General features: G+C 30.1%; 1 protein-coding gene across 1 annotated transcript; it reads right to left on the bottom strand.

The window, feature by feature from the left end:
- Positions 1-14,634: 14,634 nt before the first annotated feature.
- Positions 14,635-15,541, bottom strand: LOC105783285 (uncharacterized). The gene has a single exon (XM_012608658.2). It carries the CDS (start codon positions 15,428-15,430, stop codon positions 14,861-14,863), a length of 570 nt encoding a protein of 189 aa, XP_012464112.1. The 5' UTR covers positions 15,431-15,541; the 3' UTR covers positions 14,635-14,860.
- Between the last annotated feature and the right edge of the window lie 2,733 nt (positions 15,542-18,274).

The raw sequence follows: 18,274 nt of genomic DNA, 5'->3' as shown, positions 1-18,274 counted from the left end.
TCGAAAAAGAAAATTGTTTCGAGTTTGGCTCATAGATTTGTGACATTCAAAATTGTTTCATGAAAAAAACTGAATTATAAAAGAATCGGATAAAGAAAGCTTTCAATTAGGACAGATATGCGAATAAAGAAGGGCATACAATAGCGTTTTTAGTAGTCAAAAATTTTACTTTTATCCCGTGTCATTCTCTTGGCTGTAATTCTTATCAACTACTTAAGAAATTTAAACAAATTGGACACGAAATTAGCCAGAAATTTGTTTCATTATGGCATTTTAAGTCAAACGAAAATTGTTACGTTATTTAAATATTTTAAAAACTAAATAAAAATTACATCTTTTTAAATTTAAAAGTAGTTCAGACATTTTGAATTTGAAAGCCAACGACCAACTGATCAACACGCCACCTTCTTCGGAAGATAATTTAGGGCTGAAAAAATATTTTTTTAAATTTAAGTTTAAGTATTTTAGAGTAAAAAATATTTATTTAAATTCGTTAATATTATAATATTATAATAAAATATAAAAAATTTATTGTCATTATTTTTAAAATTTAATTTGAATATATAATTTATATTTTAATTACTATTATAAATTTTAATAAAAGATAATTATATACTTATATAAATATTATATAAAATATATTAGGATATAAATAAAGATTAAAGATGTATTTGGTTTCAAAAGCTAACATTTTTAAAAAATAATGAGAAACAAAGCCCAAACTATCATCTTTTAATTTCAAAATATTTTCCATGATTACCCGTTTTAAAACATAAAAGTATATTGAGTGGTTATTAAAATAATTAAGAGAATGTGAGTTTGAATTTGTTTAAAAATTATGTTATTAGTTAATTTAAAATTTTGAGATCATAGATAATAATGGGAACTGTTTAAAAATATAAAATATATTTATTATAAATATAGAATAGTAAAAAATATAATTGACTAGTATGAATCTGATAATGGCTACCTGACTTTTCCTCTCAATAAAAATACAGTAAATTGTATTTATGAAGTCCCCACATATTTACAAGCACGACCAAATAGCTGACATATGTACTTCGCTGTATTAAATCATCCAAATTAAGAGATGATATTTGATGTATTTTAGTGTATAAGTTCCACTTCACATTAAACTACTTCATAAATGAATAAATTAATAAAATATTTATAAATTCATAAATAAATACTCATAGATTTATTTAATTACAATTCAAATTTTTATTTCTCATCTCTATATAGCTTTTCTAAATTGGATTAATTGTATCAAACATCTCCCAACTAATTCTGGAGTTTTTTTTATTCCTCAAATGTGGTGGTGTGCAAATGATGTTTAAATTGAATTGAATTAGCCCATCAAATCAACTGGATCGAGAAGTAGCTAGGTACCATTTTGGAGAATGGCTTTCAATCGATTAGATCAAAAATTGGTACGAACTGGTTGAATCAAGTTTTAATTTTTAATGTTTTTACTTTGAAAAATATTTTTTTTAATAGGATCGATTGTACCATGGCCTGACTAATTTGACAAGTGATTCAATTCTAAAAACATTGGTGGAGAGAATAATAATACATATTTCAAAGGTAATTTTGTCTTTTAAGTTTTTTATATAATAAATCAATTAAGATTTAACTCGACTGGCACCGTTGTTATTACAACATCTTAGAAGACATGGATAAGAACGTGCTTAAAAGTGTAATATCTTCACTTTAAAGATAAAAAGTTATCATTGGTTTAAGATTGTATAAAAAAAAAGTTAATTATATAATATATCTAAGGCATAATGCCTTATTTAGCCCTCCAACTTTACAAAAAAAAAATCATTTTAGCCTTCCATTTTAATTTTTCGCTTCTGTTAGTCCTTGAACTTGCATTGTTTGTCTAATCACCAAAAAATTGAAACTATGTTGGCATGACATCTGTCACATCCCAAAATCAAGCCTAGATGAAATAGGAGTAAAATTTAGATTTTATTTTCTTTAAAAACATAGGGTAAGGGAAATTAGAATGCCTTAAAAATGATTTTTGTTAAAAAATTAGCAAGAATGAGTTTGTTGGTTAAATGATAAGACATTAGTCTAACCATAAGTCCCAAGTTCAAAACCCCTTGTGAGCATTCAATTATAATATTTTTATTTCATTAGTTTTACCCCAAAAAAGTGCTAAAATTTCAAATTAGCCTAACCAAAAATCGTTTTTTTAAATTTAGTCCTTGATTTAAAATAACCCTAATTCTCTATGAATTTTTAAAACCTATTTCAATTAGGGAAAGAAAGTTTTATAAATAGCCAATTTTATGTAAACCTTAGAATCATACCTAAGAAAATTTTCAAGAAAAATACTTCCAAGTTCTTCTTTTCTCCACCATAACCAAACAAATTTTCAAGAAAAAAGATTCAAGGTTTTCAAACTCATCCCTCTCCTCCCAAGTGGATTGCCAACCTCTTCTTTCAAACTAAGGTTTTTGTGTTATCTCAAGTCAGGTGTGGGATCTTAACCTAAATCTTTGTGTATAATTGAACATACTAGGAAGTAGAGAACTAGCATGTGCAAACCCCCTATAGGTGCGAGTCCGTGTGCGAGCCAGTGTGTGAGCCTATGTGCGAACCCCCTATAGGTGCGAGCCCGTGTGTGAGCATGTGTGTGAACATGTGTGCACGAGCCCTTAACATGTGCATCCCCTTTGAGCATGAACCCCCTTGCATGTGAAACCCTCTACTGTGAACTCATATGCATAAACATATAGGATTCTTCATGCGAACCCTAGGTTATACCATGTGAGTCACTTGTTGTTATGCCATGCGAGTCACCTGTTGTTATTACATGAGAGTCAATATATGCGAGTCACCTGTAATTATTACATGTGAGTCAAAATATTACATGTGAACCATTGTTTATATGAGTCATATTATTACATGCAAGTCAACATATGTGAGCCAAAATACTACATGCGAACCTTAGGGATATGCGAGTCATGCTATGTGAACCATGTGTATGTTAATACGCAAGCCATGCTTATGCAAACTCTATTTACTAAAGAACGTAAGCCATACAGGATTAATTATGCGAACCATACTTGTTTATTATGCGAACCCTATAACATGTGTAATATGTGAAGCTTATATGTGTCATATGCAAGCCTATATGTAATGCGAACCCTAGGTACTATGCGAGTCTATAAGTAATGCGAACCTTAAGTATTATATGAGCTTATATACTATGTGAACCCTGAGAAATATGTGAACCTATATATGTTAATATGTAAGCCATGTTAACTCTGTAGGTTTAATATGTGAACCCCTGTGTTAACAGTATGCAAACCTACAATATGAGAACCCTGAACTCGCGAACCCTAGGTGCAACCCCTACAATCACGAGCCCTACCTGCAAACCTGTAAATGTGTTAAATAATTAGGCCTGTTAATTCACATGAAAATTCTGTACATGTGATATTGATATGAATGAATGCATGAACACATGCCACTAAATGTTAGTGTGAAATATTGAATGTAGCATCGATAGATGATAACAAGCATTACATGCTAAGTATATGTGCATAATTACATGAAAAACGAGTATGGAGGACAAAGGAGTTTAATAGGAGATAGTGGCAATTTAAGTCTACACTAAAAGTTAGTACTGCATGAAGTAGGTGGCAATGTCATTAAAACCGGATAAACTGAGATGATAGTTTAATAGGCCATCAAAAACCGGGTAACCAGGATGGTAAGTTATTATAATAAAAGTCATCGCCACAAATAACAAGTGAATGATAATCATCATCGGAGATCAAATCCGGGATGGTTAGTATTTGTTATATGATTTAGAGTGTTGAGCAAAGCTCGAGGGCGAATAGGATGGACAGGTGGGAATTTAATCTTGAAATTACATTGCATCATATATAAATTGATTATCCATCGATTTATTTTATGAACCATGAAGAATGCTTAGTTCATTACTACGTTATAAATGATATGGCTTGTCATTTTTTTGCGATTATATACAATGGTTCATAATTTAATGTTAGAGTTGAGTGACTCGAATCATTGTTAAAATAAAATACAGTGGCAAAATAAAATAAAAGTAAAATCCATATAGAACTATACTTCTTTTATTTTATATTGATTAGAATAAGGTTTTTCAACCTATAAATAGATGTAGTCTAAACTCCTCTTGTATCATTTGAATTCGACATTACTGAATTTTCTTCTCCTCTGCCTGTGGTTTTTTTCCCGAAAGAGTTTTCATGTAAAATATGTGTGTTCTTATTTTTCTTTCTTTTATTGATGTTAGTTCTACAAACTTGTATCAAGAGCTTTTTAGGTTACTTGTCTCGATCACGGTATTGGAAACAATGAAGTATGACATTCCACTGTTGGATCATAACACTAGATTCGCGTTGTGGTAGGTAAAGATGAAGATAGTTCTTGCGCAGATGAATTTGAAAGATGCCTTGCTAAGGTTAGATGAGATGCCTTGCTAAGGTTAGATGAGATGCCTTCGACATTGACAAATGAACAGAAGAGACATAAAGATTGAAAGGCTTTAACGTAATTGCAGCTACATTTATCGAATAAAATTCTCTAGGACATGTTGAAGGAGAAGACTGATGTTGCATTATGGAATAAGCTTGAGCAGCTATGTATGTCAAAAACCCTAACTAGCAAGCTGCATATGAAGTAGCTTCTTGATGCTCATCATTTGAAGGAAGGTGTGCTTGTGCACGAACACTTAATTGTGTTTAAAAGAATTCTCTTAAAACTAGAGGCCATGGAGGTTTAGTATGATAAAAAAAATTAGGGTTAATTCTACTTCGTTCGTTGCTCCCGTCTTATTCAACTTTTAGAGATACAATTTTGTATAGCTGTGAATCTTTCACAGTTGATGAATTTGATGCTTTCTTAACCTCGTATGGCAAGGTGAATCATCTTTTGGTTAGATCCGACTCTCAAGTAAAAGGTCTCATTGTTTGTAGGAGATAAGAACGAAATACTAATGATAATTGTGAGAGAACACAGGAACGAAATTCTTGCAGTAAATCTAAGGTAAATCGAGATTATCAAACAGAGGTAAAACTTGGAACTTCTGTTAGAAGAAAGGGCACATTAAGTTTGAGTGTTATAAGTTACAGAATAAGATCAAAAGGGAGGCTACGAATCAAATGGGAAAACAACTAGAATAATCCAGTGAAGATAATGTAGCAGAAGACTACAGTGATGGTAAACTTCTAGTTGCTTCTGTCGACAACTCTAAAGTGAGTGATAAGTGGATCCTCGATTCTAGTTGCACGTTTCATATGAGTCCCAATCAAGATTGGTTTACAACATATGAAACTATGTCTGAAGGTGTTGTTTTGACGGAAAATAATGCTTCATGAAAAATCGTAGGTATTGGCATGATCAAAATTAAGATGTTTGATGGAGTCGTCAAAACACTTAGTGGCGTATGATATACACTATAATTGTAAAGGAATTTGATTTCATTGGGTACTCTTGATTGTCACAAGTACACAGCTGAAAATGGAGTTCTAAAGATTAGCAAGGGTTCCCTCGTTTTTGTAAAAGGGCAGAGAAAGATAGCCAAGTTATATATGTTACAAGGTTCAACTATTACTGGTAATGCAGTTGTCGCTTCCTCTTCCTTTTCAAATGATGATGTTACTGGACTTTGGTATATGCGTCTAGTGTTGGGAAATATGCCCATATTGTAGTAAACATGTAACTGTTTTCTATTTATTTGAACGATAAATAAATAAGTAGTGTTAATTTCACTTTTCACTATTATATATTTTATATTTTGCATGCATAGCAAAATTGTGATAAGCAAATATTAACTCATTGATTGTTTAATTTCAAACTGAATATAAGTGGCATTGTAAGAACGTTTACATTGCGAGAAAGACAACTTACTTCAGTAGATAATCTAAATAAATTCGTAATCCCGTAAAAGAATCAAAGTGAGAATTTGATTCAAAAAGACAACTTACTTCAGTAGATAATCTAAATAAATTCGTAATCCCGTAAAAGAATCAAAGTGAGAATTTGATTCAAATACTGAGAAGGATTATTATGTCATCTATAATTCTAATTGGGGAGATGGCTAGTCTTGGCTATCGGAGCAATTGACTCTACGGGTAGAGACATAGATGTATTTATTGGTAGAATGATACATTGGAGTGGATTCAAGATGAATTAATTCTGAATTTGTTTGTGAATTAATTAACTTGTGACGTTCATGGTGTGATTTACCTAAATCATGAGTTAGTCACTAACCGTGCGTATGTTGGGTACATGGCTTGTGAATAGCATGACTCTACTAGCAATAGTGGAATTCATAGATGAATTAAAGAGTTAATGATATCCTCTTATCATCATTATGTGGATTGATAAATATTGAACGTGGCCACGGGTTACTTGTTCTCGAATGAGCAATTTATCACAGTCATTTGTTGACAGTGATCATATTAATAATTAAGCAGACACAGTGGCGACAATGAGATAAAATATGATTGTATTGAGTGAACGGATTTAACTCAAAAGAATCAAGGATACCATATGAAGGTAACAAACACATGACGAGGTAATTAGATAAAGTGCAGTTGGATGAATTGCTTTTGTAAATAGTATACAATAAGGAGATTTCAAACATGATACTTCTTGTGGACTGAATTCATGATTAAGTAACTGCGAATTATCGGAACGATGCTTCTGGACATAATTGTAATCACTAGAGCCTAATTGTAAATGTCTGATTGGTTCCTCCGCTAGCTCAACAAAAGTTAAATTGGACTGCATTTGAATCAAAAGAAATTCTACGAATTTAGAAATAATTTAATTGAGTAGATTTATTTGATGTGGAATTAAATTAGGTGATCGTGAGAATTGTTCAACTAGAGAATTTGATTAAAGAATTTTCTTGAAAAATTAATTTGGAAAATCTAAGTGATTTTTGGGAAAATTAATTTTGATCAAGTAAAATTAAATTAACCAAATTAATTAAAATATATATGATTTTTTAAAAAATTAATTTTCAAATCAAACAATTGGCCCAATAGGTAATTAAACTTGAAAATTAGACTTGAGATCGTAAATTGGGCTCGAGAGCTCAAAACCGATATCATGACCCAAAAACTAGTCGTATTGGGCCTAGTATGTGAAACCGGGCCGACGGTCCAACCAGTGGCTAGACCGAACTGGCAGTAATAGAACCAGCTTAGAGTGCCAGAAAGGTGCCGCACCTGCATCATCGGACATGGCGATGCTGACGGCTACGATGGTGGTGTTCCAGTGATCGGCAGTGGTTGGTCTTTGGTGGTTAAGTAGTGGAAGAGTTACACTATTACTAGGACTTTACCAGAGAATTTGATTTCAAATTACCTATTCTAAAATTAATATTATTTTAATAGTTTAATATTAAATTTAATTTAATACTTATCTTAATAGTATTTTATTAATTTAATATTATAGAGATTATCTTAATATTTAATTTAATGTTTATCTACAAGATAAACATTCTATTATTTTAATAAGATTTAATATTAAATTTAATCTAATATTTAATATTAAACTATGGTAAATATTATATTAATTTAATCATAGTTGAACTCTCTAAACTCTCTCTACATAAAGAGAGCCTTGGATCATTATTTTACACACACTTAAATTCAAGAGAAAGTTGTAAAGAGAAAATTCTCTAAAGAGATTATTTCAAAAAATTTCTTGAGATATTTTTCTGATTTGCAACTTGACCCAAAAATTTAGAGAAATTATGAAATTGCCCCACTGGTAATTTTTGTGAGAAATTTTCTAATTCGAAGCAAGCCCACATTTGACAAATGTGAGCTTGAGGATAACGGAGAAGACTACTAGGTGAAGCACTCATTCTAGATGAATCGAAAAGGTACAAATTTGATTAAGTGTTTATTACTTTAGATATCACAACCAAGATCTTGTTTTGGAAAAAAAATTAAAACTCTATTTCCCTAAATTTATTTTCCATTGTATTTTTCAAACCTGTTTTTTCCAACATCTAGGGCATACGAGTGAAAATGGTATGGCAGAATTGAGGAAAAGAGGACTTCTTGATGGATAAAGCATTAGTAAACTGAAGTTCTGTGAGGATTGCTTTTTGGGAAGCAAAAGAGAGTTTGGTTCACTAGAGCAATCCATAACACGAAGGGAACACTAGATTATATTCATTCTGATGTTTGGGAACCATCTAGAGTGTCTTCGAGGGGTGGTGCTAATTATATGCTGACGATCATTGACGATTTTTCCAGAAAAGTTTGGGAATTCTTTTTAAAGTAGAAAAGTGATGTGTTGTCCACGTTCAACAATTGGGTGACTATGATCGAGAAGCAAATAGGAAAATAAATAAAGCACCTCTGCACAGATAATGGTTTGAAATTCTGTTCTAATGAGTTTAATGAAATTAATGAATTCTGCAAATCAGAAGATATCGTAAGACACTTAACAGTTTGCCACAATTCACAGCAAAATGACGTTGCAGAATAAATGAATAGACTAATCATGGAAAATGTTCAATGCATATTGTCAAAAGCTTAATTACCGAAGTTGTTCTGGGTTGTAACAACCTCTACAACATGTTTTTTGATTAACCGGTCTCTGTCCATTGCCATTGAAAAAAGACTCCACAAAAGGTGTGGTCTAGTAATCTTGCTAACTATTCTGATTTGAAGATTTTTAGGTGTCCTATGTATACTCATGTTGATAATGGGAAATTGGAGCCTAGATATATTAAATATTTTTTTCTTGGTTATAAGCCTGGTGTTAAAGGGTATAAATTACGGTGTCTCGAAACGAGGAAAGTTGTAATTAGCATAGATGTTATTTTTTATGAAACTGTTATGCTGCCTAACGTACTTCTTAAAGACTCTTTTAATAAATACCATCAAAGTTCAAACACACATGTGAAACATGTGGAGCTTCAGATTGATCTAGGATCTACAACAGAGCCTACTTCTCAAGTTAAAACATAATCTCAAAGTAGAGTTGCTTCTTCACCACAGTCAGTACCACAATATTCTATTGTCAAGAACATACCTAGAAGAGAAATTAAACCTCCAAAAAGGTACGCCGTGGCTGATCTAGTTGCTTATGTTTTAAACGTGGCTGAAGATATAGATGCAAATCAAAAGCCATCTACTTATCCCGAGGCAGTTAGCTGTGAAGATTTAGGAAAGTGGATGTTTGCCATTCAAGAAGAGATGTAATCGCTCCATAAGAATAGAACATGGAACCTAGTGAAGCTTCTTAAGGGTAAAAAGGTTGTTCGTTCTAAATGGGTGTTCAAGAAGAAAGAAGGGACTCCAAGAGTTGAAGAACCCAGATATAAAACAAGGCTTGTTGTAAAAGGTTACAGTCAGATTCCAGGTATATACTTCACATATGCGTTTTCTCTAGTTGTGAAGCATAGTTTGGTTTGAGCCTTACTTGGTATTGTAGTCATGTATGATTTGGAGCTTGAGCAGTTAGATGTAAAAATAATATTCTTGCATTGAGAACTTAAGGAATATACTTATATGCAACAACCAGAGGATTTTATAGTCTCAAAAATAGAGGACTATGTTTGATTACTAAATAATTCCTTTCATGGCTTGAAACAGTCACCAAAACAGTGGTACAAGATGTTTGATTCATTTATAACTACTCATTATTTAAAAAAAATAGGTTTAATAGTTGTTTTTATTTTAAGAAAAACAGTGATGATTCTTTTGTATATCTACTCCTTTATGTTGATGACGTGTTGATAGCAACTAAAGATAAATGAGAGATAAGAAAAGTTAAAGCCCAACTTAGTGAAGAATTTGAGAATAAAGATTTGGGAGCAACAAAAAAGGTACTTGGGGTGAAGATTCTAAGAGATAAAAAAGCATGTAAATTGTACCTAATTCAGAATGGGTACATTGAAAAAGTTATTTGCAGATTCAATATGCAGAATGCCAAGCCTGTTAGTACTCCATTAACAACCCACTTCAGACTTTCATCGGCTTTATCTCCACAATCACGTGATGAGATTAACTACATATCACGTGTTACATATTCTAGTGCAATAGGGCCTCTCATGTATGATATGGTTTGCTCATGTTCAGATTTATCATATGCAGTTAGTAGATACATGGCGAATCCCAGCAAAAAACACTGGAAAGTGGTTCAGTGGATTTTCAGATACTTATGAGGTACTACTAATGTTTGCTTACAGTTTGGAAGAATTAGAGATGGAGTCATTAGGTATGTTAATTATGATTTGCTGGAGACTTTGAGAAAAGAATATCTCTCACAAAATATGTCTTTACTATTGGGGGTTGCGCAATTAGTTGGAAAGCCACTTTGCAAACTACAGTTGCTTTGTCTACTACTGAAGATTGTCTACTACAGTTGCAAACTACAGTTACTATTGGGGGTTGTCGTGAAGAACTTGTTCATTGAGAATTCATGTCAAGGTGAAGATTGTTAGAGTTATGTGACTCGAGTTCTTGTTAAAATAAAATATTGTGGTAAAATAAAATAAAAGTAAAATCCATATAGAACTATACTTCTTTTATTTTACATTGATTAGAATAAGGTGTTTCAACATTACTACACTTCATCTATTTGACATTGATTAGAATAAGATTATTTAAGCTATAAATAGATGTACTCTAAACTCCTCTTATATCATTCGAATTTTCATCTATTTGACATTGATTAGAATAAGGTTTTTTTTAAGCTATAAATAGATGTACTCTAAACTCCTCTTATATCATTCGAATTCGATATTAGTGAATTTTCTTCTCCTGGCCCGTGGTTTTTTCCCGAAAGGGTTTCCACGTAAAATCCGTGTATTCTTATTTTTCTTTCTTTTTACTTTGCGATCGTTTTATATTGTCATTGTCAACGTTCAACTTTTACATTTATACTCACATTGAGTCGTTGTAAGCTCACTCCCCCTTTCTTTACCTCTCGGATAACACAAAAAACTAGAACACGGGATGCCATCAAAGGACCCTTAGATTAGCAAGTTGTTTTCATTTTTTTTCTATTATGAAGTTTTATTTAAGTTTCTTCAAAATAGTTTATTTTCAAGTTGTAATTATTATTCTGAATTTTTTTTTAGGTTAAAAGTAGTTTAGCTTAGTTTTTTTTTTATAAAAAAAGCATGATATTAAATAATACTCTGATATGTTACGTGTTATTTCAGTTTAGAAAACTATCAATTTTATAAATGACTTACGCTGTTCTATTTTTAATAACTAAAGATTTTGGTAAACTCTTTTCACAAATATAAAGAGAGGCTTACAGGATCACTTCAGTGATCGAATGTAATACCTTCGACTTAGCCGAAACTCCTAGGTCGGGTCGAGGGTGTTATAACATCCACTTGTATGCTACATAAACAATTAATTAAATTTTTTAAAAAATAAAATATATTTTGTATATTTTTTATAATCTTTTTTGTATTTTTAAAATTATAAATTTAATTAATTGTTGATATGACATCCACGTGTATTTCATGTCAACAAAGTTAACAAATATATTTTTTCATTCATTTTGGGGTGATTTGACAAAAAACGTAAGTTTAATAGCTAAAAGAGGCGAAAATAGAAATGAATGGCTAAAATGATTTTTTTGTAGAATTGGGGGCTAATTAAATCATTATGCACATATTTAAATAACCTAAAAATTCTATTGTACGCATATGGAAACAATTTATATAGAACACAAATGTGAAACACATGGTTTGAAACTCATTAATAATAATATATGAAATATGTACTATATTTTTAAAAATAGATTGAATTGTGAGTAAAATAAAATTTAAATACATAAGCACATCAGATTAATAATACTAAATGAGTGCAATCATTTATGATGGTGTTGTTATCAATCTCGAGTTAATGTTGAGCTAATTTGTGACATAAACTCAATTAACAATATCATTAATATATACACTTGATATAGATAATAAAATACACACAATAAAACTAAAATGTAAAAAAAAATTAAAATAAAACTTTAGTGAAGTGATAATTTTAATAAAAAGATTTAAAAAATGAGAATATAAAATGTGAGGTGTAGCTGGCGGGCATCTCGTACTCATTGTCATGATTCATGAAAAATGATGTTGAACATCATCATACACCGTAGCTGTCCCCATCAGATGATGATCGGACGGCTGTTGTATCTTCAGCATCCCATGCCAATACGACATCCATCATCATAATGTAAAGACATGGCCAACATTGTATAGCCCCACCAGCATCTCACATCAAAGGTAGGTCCCCATCACTGTCCTAACAGCGACACCAAGATTTCTTTTTTTCTTTTAAATGTACCGATGGGTCCCCTTTTACTTCTACTTCTACTGTTTTTTCTTTTTATAAATTCCAAGCACAAGTAATTTGGCATTTTAATATCATTACGCATCCATACTGCACGCCAAGTCACGGACCAATAATTAATTAGCTTTTGTACTCATTACCTAAACGTTTACGTGGAAAAAAGTGACTGTGACAGTTGCTCTGTCACCACATCCAATCAAAGAGGAGAGAGGTTTGCCTGGGCTTTTGTGATTGGATCTGAAATCCGCTGACCAATGAATGTGGAGCGTGCTCCCACGTCTCAGGTTGGCGAGTAAGATATGTGGGACCATTAAAGAACAAAAAGGTTAAAAAAAGAAAAAAGAAAAAGAAATTGAAAGGTATCCAATGAGTAAAGAATCCTTATCAAAGTGGCGATTAAAATTTTCTTTTTATCCAATATTCCGCAATTTTGAGAATCCAGCTTGGATCTTTTATTGCAATATATTTCACCTACCCAACTTTGTTAAATGATATTAAGCAACAAAATTATTTTGTTAATACCTAATAATTGTGATGAAAAGTTCAAAAATACTCAAATTAAATCATATTTAAATAAATGAGATTGATGATACATAAAATATAAAATTGTAATATAAATTATTTGTACTTCTTCTTTTTTTTGGTATTATGATTAAAATATAAAAAATAGGAAAGAAATCAGATAATAATTTGATTTCATTTTCAGAAATAAAATAGATTATGCATAACAACTATTTTTAAGCCATTTTATGTTTTATTGTTATCAACCAAACATGATGTTGTATACAAATGTGAACCCAATATAATATATATTCAATTTATGCTTTGGATAAACTATATATATAAAATACCTATTAACAAAATAAATGTTTTGATTAAACTGAATATTTTGAAAGTTAATGCTTTTTTCATTTCCTAATTAATAAATTAAATATTTTTAACGTTTTATGATTCTATAAATAAAATCTCATTATTTGAAGTTGAATTGTTAATGAAAATATTAATTTTAGATAATTTTTTAAATAATAAATGTTAAACCTGTTACAGTTTCAAGTTATTTGAATCTTCTTAATGAGATTCATTTACCAACAAGTGTTAAATGTAAGGGTAATGTACATTGCACTCAGTTGAAAGACTTAAATTAAAATATTGGAGACGATATTGTTAAAAGGAATAACCATAAACCTTAAAAAGATAAAATGGATTCAAAGGATAACTTAGTTCGTAAACAAAATAAAATAAATTTCATTTAGTACTATGAATTAATTTTATCTAATTCCTATAATAGAGGCTTAACCCTTGTTTGATAAACTATTGAAAAAATAATTTACCTTAAAGTTAATATTTTAGTAATTTTTTTACATATGATTGACAATCTACAATAAAACTATTAGATGAATTTTTCTAAAAATGTGAAAAGTGATAATTAGATATGTCCCTTATCACTTATATAGAGAATATGTTCAATTGTTATTTTATTTTTAAAAAGTTATATTATTATTTATCACACAATCTAATTATTTAATATTTAATTTTAAATAATATGTCAAATAAATTTTAAAACTAAAATTCAACACTTATTTTTAGCTTATTAATAAGAGTTTTTGTTGTTGGTAATACAATCATAGAAGAATTAAATTTTATATTTTATCTTAACCTCTATAACAACTTTTCACTTATAACATTTATAGTTATGACGTAACTTCTTTATTAAATTAGTTCTCTATAACAACATAGGTGATTAAATTTAATAATCATATTGAAAATAATCTTCAATGAGTAAAATTAAATATATCAATTTAGTAAACTATTAACTTCCCTAATTTAATATTCTGGAACATCATAAACTTCATGATAAATTAATTTGATAACTAATTAATGAATAATATAATTAATTATGTGAAATCATATAAAATAAAATATGCAAAAAAATACGTGCACATATTTTTATTTCCACTTTCTTTCTTTTTGAATATAACTTTTACTTTTTTGTTTGAGAAAATTCACAATAAATTTTATGATAATCTCGTGTTTTCACCGACATGTTAACACGTGTACAAAACATTATCATTTGATAGTCGCATTAAATCCAAAATAATTTTGGAATCCAACCGAATAAACTATGGATTATTAGGGTAAGCAGAGTTTGCCTCTATATTTTCTCCCTTAAAAGAATATTTCTTTTTTTTTCTTTTTACCAAAATAAAATAATTATTTTTCAACCCTTCATCTTAAAAACGTTTGGAGCAAGAATGGGAAGGGATAAAATAATTAGGAAATATGGGACAAAATATAAAGCATATTCCTCCTTTTAACAATTTAATTTTAATATTGAACAAAGAAACAAGGGGAAAGTCCTGATATTTTCAAAGAAGTTGGGGGGGTTCCAAAATGAATTAGTCCCAAAAAAAATAATCGCCTTCATTTTTCATATTTCCCCCCGCACTCCCTTTTTTTCCCCTTCTCTAATTTTTACCCCTACCATTTCTTTCTGCTTCGTAGTTTCTCCGGCCATGAAGCTACATGAAGAGTTCAGACTGTAACAAAGTATAGTAATTAGCAGCCTCATCTTCAAGTTCCCATAACCCATCACACAATGCAAACCCATTTCCGCCATTGTTGAAACCTTGTTCCAACTCAAAAACTTCAAAGCCAACATCACCACCACCACCGCTACCATCTCCATCGCCATCTTCTCTATTTGGAATCCCCAGCTCATCATCAGAGGCTTCAAGCAAATGTCTTATGACTTGCTCTTTATCATCATCATCTTCTTTCAAGGAACAAGTTGCTGATGTGCAGTCTTCTAAGCTGAGGGCGGCGGTGGCGTTTTCCTTGTCGGGTTTCGAGGGCGATGGTGTTGCTGGTTGACAAAGAGGGAAAGGGGCATCCAAAACGGAGTCCGAGGAGAGCTGTTGTTGTAAAGTGGTGATGAGGGGTGACAAGTCTTGGCTGGGCTCATCCTCTTCGGCTTCAAGCAAAGAGAGTATGTGATTGTAAGACTTATGGCGTTTTGTTTCTTCAACATGTTCTTCGTTTGAGCTCTGGGTTTCTTCTCTTTGGCGCTTTGGTGTCGGCTCCGCGGCCATTGCAACACACTAAACCAAAAAAAAAGAAAAAAACAATAAAACACTGAAAGTTGAGGAAGCAAAGAAGTAGAAGAGAACGGGGGAAGAGGATGAGGAGAGAAATGAAGGGTGGAAAGGGTTATATAGAGAAGGGAAAGGAAAGTGGAGTTGCGGTCAAAATGAAAGCAAGGAATATTTTTTTAATACACAAAAAATGGTCAAATTTTAGTTTTTGGTCCTTCCACTATGCTTAAATTCAATATTTAGTTTGGCATAGTTTGATCCTAAGAGCAAAGTCATGAATTCTGTATAAAAAGCCTGGAATAAAATTATAAAAATTTAAGAGGTTAAAAAGTTAAATATATTTTTGAATTTATAAATTTTGTAAAACAGCAAAAAACATATTTATTTCACCCTTGTTTGATCTTTTACTTTTTTAATCTCTTTACTTAATCCAAATAACTAATAGGATTGAATATTTTCTTAAAATATCCTCTGTAATACCAAAAACTTATCTGTCAAATCTTAGCACTAAATCTTGGGGACTGATAAAAAATTTCAATTTTTAAAGATTTTATAAGAATTTCAAAAGTCTTAAAAGCCTCATTTAAAAAATTTAAAAGTTTTGAGAGGGCCACTCCTAGTGTTGTCCCACCCGTACACGTCAACATGATGAGTACAAGTAAAAGGATTGTAATTGAAATGCTTAAATGTTAGGTATTTGAATTAATTAATAATATTATAAAAATAACAATTAAATTAAAATATTAATTTGAGTATAATAGAGGGATCAAAATCGGAAATTGGCGCAAAACAAAATAATAGTATAAAGTCGTGCCGATGAATGATTACTATTGGGTGAAATGAGTTGGCCCCCCTTGATTTTGAACCGTTGGATTAATGATTCGTGGTTCCCAAGGGAAAGAATACTGGAAAAGCTCAAACATAAAAGAGAAAAGGAGCTGTGGGTTTTTGTACACATGCGAAGAATAAATTATATATATAATGATGAAACAACCAAATTTTACTTACACCACTCAGATATAAATAATTAATATTCTTGGAATTCTAATTAACATTAGGTTATATGTTTTTATAATTAAAATAAAAATTAGCTTATTCAATTACCTTGCTTGAATGCTAAATGCATTTATATCCAACATCTATGGAGGTGATAGTGAATTTAAAACAGTATTATGTGTTTCCTATCAAATAAGTGGTCACTTCCGAAATTTCTTGTGTGATGAATTTTACAAACATATTAAATCTCATATAAGTTATATGGTTATGATGAATAGTTTGACATGGATCAAAACTATATATTAAATTAAGATTTAAGTTGAGTATATTGCATTATATACCAACCGAAGCAATTGGATATCATGTTAAATTAAAAAAATGTAAAATGATAATCTAAAAGCAAGCAGGCAAAGAAGGGGAAGATGGTTAGCCAAAATGTGGAGAGAAAAGAATAAATTACTTTAAAGAAAAAGTCATATAAAAAACAAAACCAAAACCAAATAGAGAGGTCTTTTTGTTATTATTCAAGATTTAGGAAGCTTCGTCACGCATCATGCCCCATGCAACACTGCTTGTACGTTTCCTAAAAGATTCTTTTTATATAATACACTCATTTTTTTAAAATATATAAATTAACAAAACTTCATTTTTCATATCTCATTATAGAGGTACAATACAAATATCCTCATAATAATATTTGTTATTTTGTAAAAATAATAAGATTTTATTCTTTTCTCTAATTAAATTGCTGTTCAATTGACTCATAAAACTAATATAATTAAGAATTTATATATACTAAATTATGCCACATCTAATATAACATAATATTTATTGAAATTTATGTTAATTAGAATCAAATAAGACTTGAGCTAAAATGATAAAATTGAAGTTTTGGGATGTTAGTAACTTAAAATCTCTCTACTTTTTTATTTGTGGGTTTAATTTGATTTTAAATTATTTTTGCAATTTTATATAAAAGAAGAAGATAAAACACATTCATAATAATATTTCTTACTTTTTTAAATAAGAGGGTGTTTGATTGACCGTATCAATTAAGCACTTTAATTTAGTAAAGATAAAGATGAAAGATATATATATATAATGAATTAATCAATTACATCATACATCTCAAAACTATGGGTTAAATTCCAAATTGATCCATGAACTTCGACACATTTTAATTGAAGCCTCAAACTAAAGTTTTGTTCTAATCAGTCAGTTCCGCTATCAACTTTGGCATTAATTGGCAACTTAGATATGAGCATTTAAAAAATATTTACTAAATTATATGTGAATAGAAAGAACCATGTTAGATCAAAGCTAAAATTTAACATCAAAATTGATAGCTATACGATGAAATGACCTGATTGAACTAATAATTTAATTTGAGGATTCAATTGAAATATTTTAAAATTTAAGAACTTGTGACTTGTAATTATATCTAAATGAATTGATGCGACATGAAAGGAAAATTGAAGCCCAGTTTTCTTGAGAACTAGCCTGCCAAAAGATTGAGTATTAAAATATTCGAATGTCTATTAAACTACAGTTTAAAGTTAGTTAACATGGTATTTAAAAAGTCTAGTTGAGGAGTATTTTAGGACTTTTTTAAGGTTAATTAATATTTTATTTATAGTTTAAATATAGTAATCTATAATTTTATTCATCATTTCATGTTATTTTATCTAATTGTATTAGCAAAATTATTTAAAACAAATATATTTTATGCATCCATACTTTGGGGAATTAATTGGCCAACATTTTTTATTAATATGAGGTCGTGCTTACTTATGAATAATAGAAAAAAAAATTTACATCTTCCAAAAAAAAAAAAGACTTTGAACA

This window comes from Gossypium raimondii, chromosome 13 (assembly GCF_025698545.1).
Source record: "Gossypium raimondii isolate GPD5lz chromosome 13, ASM2569854v1, whole genome shotgun sequence".
Taxonomy (NCBI): domain Eukaryota; kingdom Viridiplantae; phylum Streptophyta; class Magnoliopsida; order Malvales; family Malvaceae; genus Gossypium; species Gossypium raimondii.
This window is presented reverse-complemented; position numbering and strand designations above follow the sequence as displayed.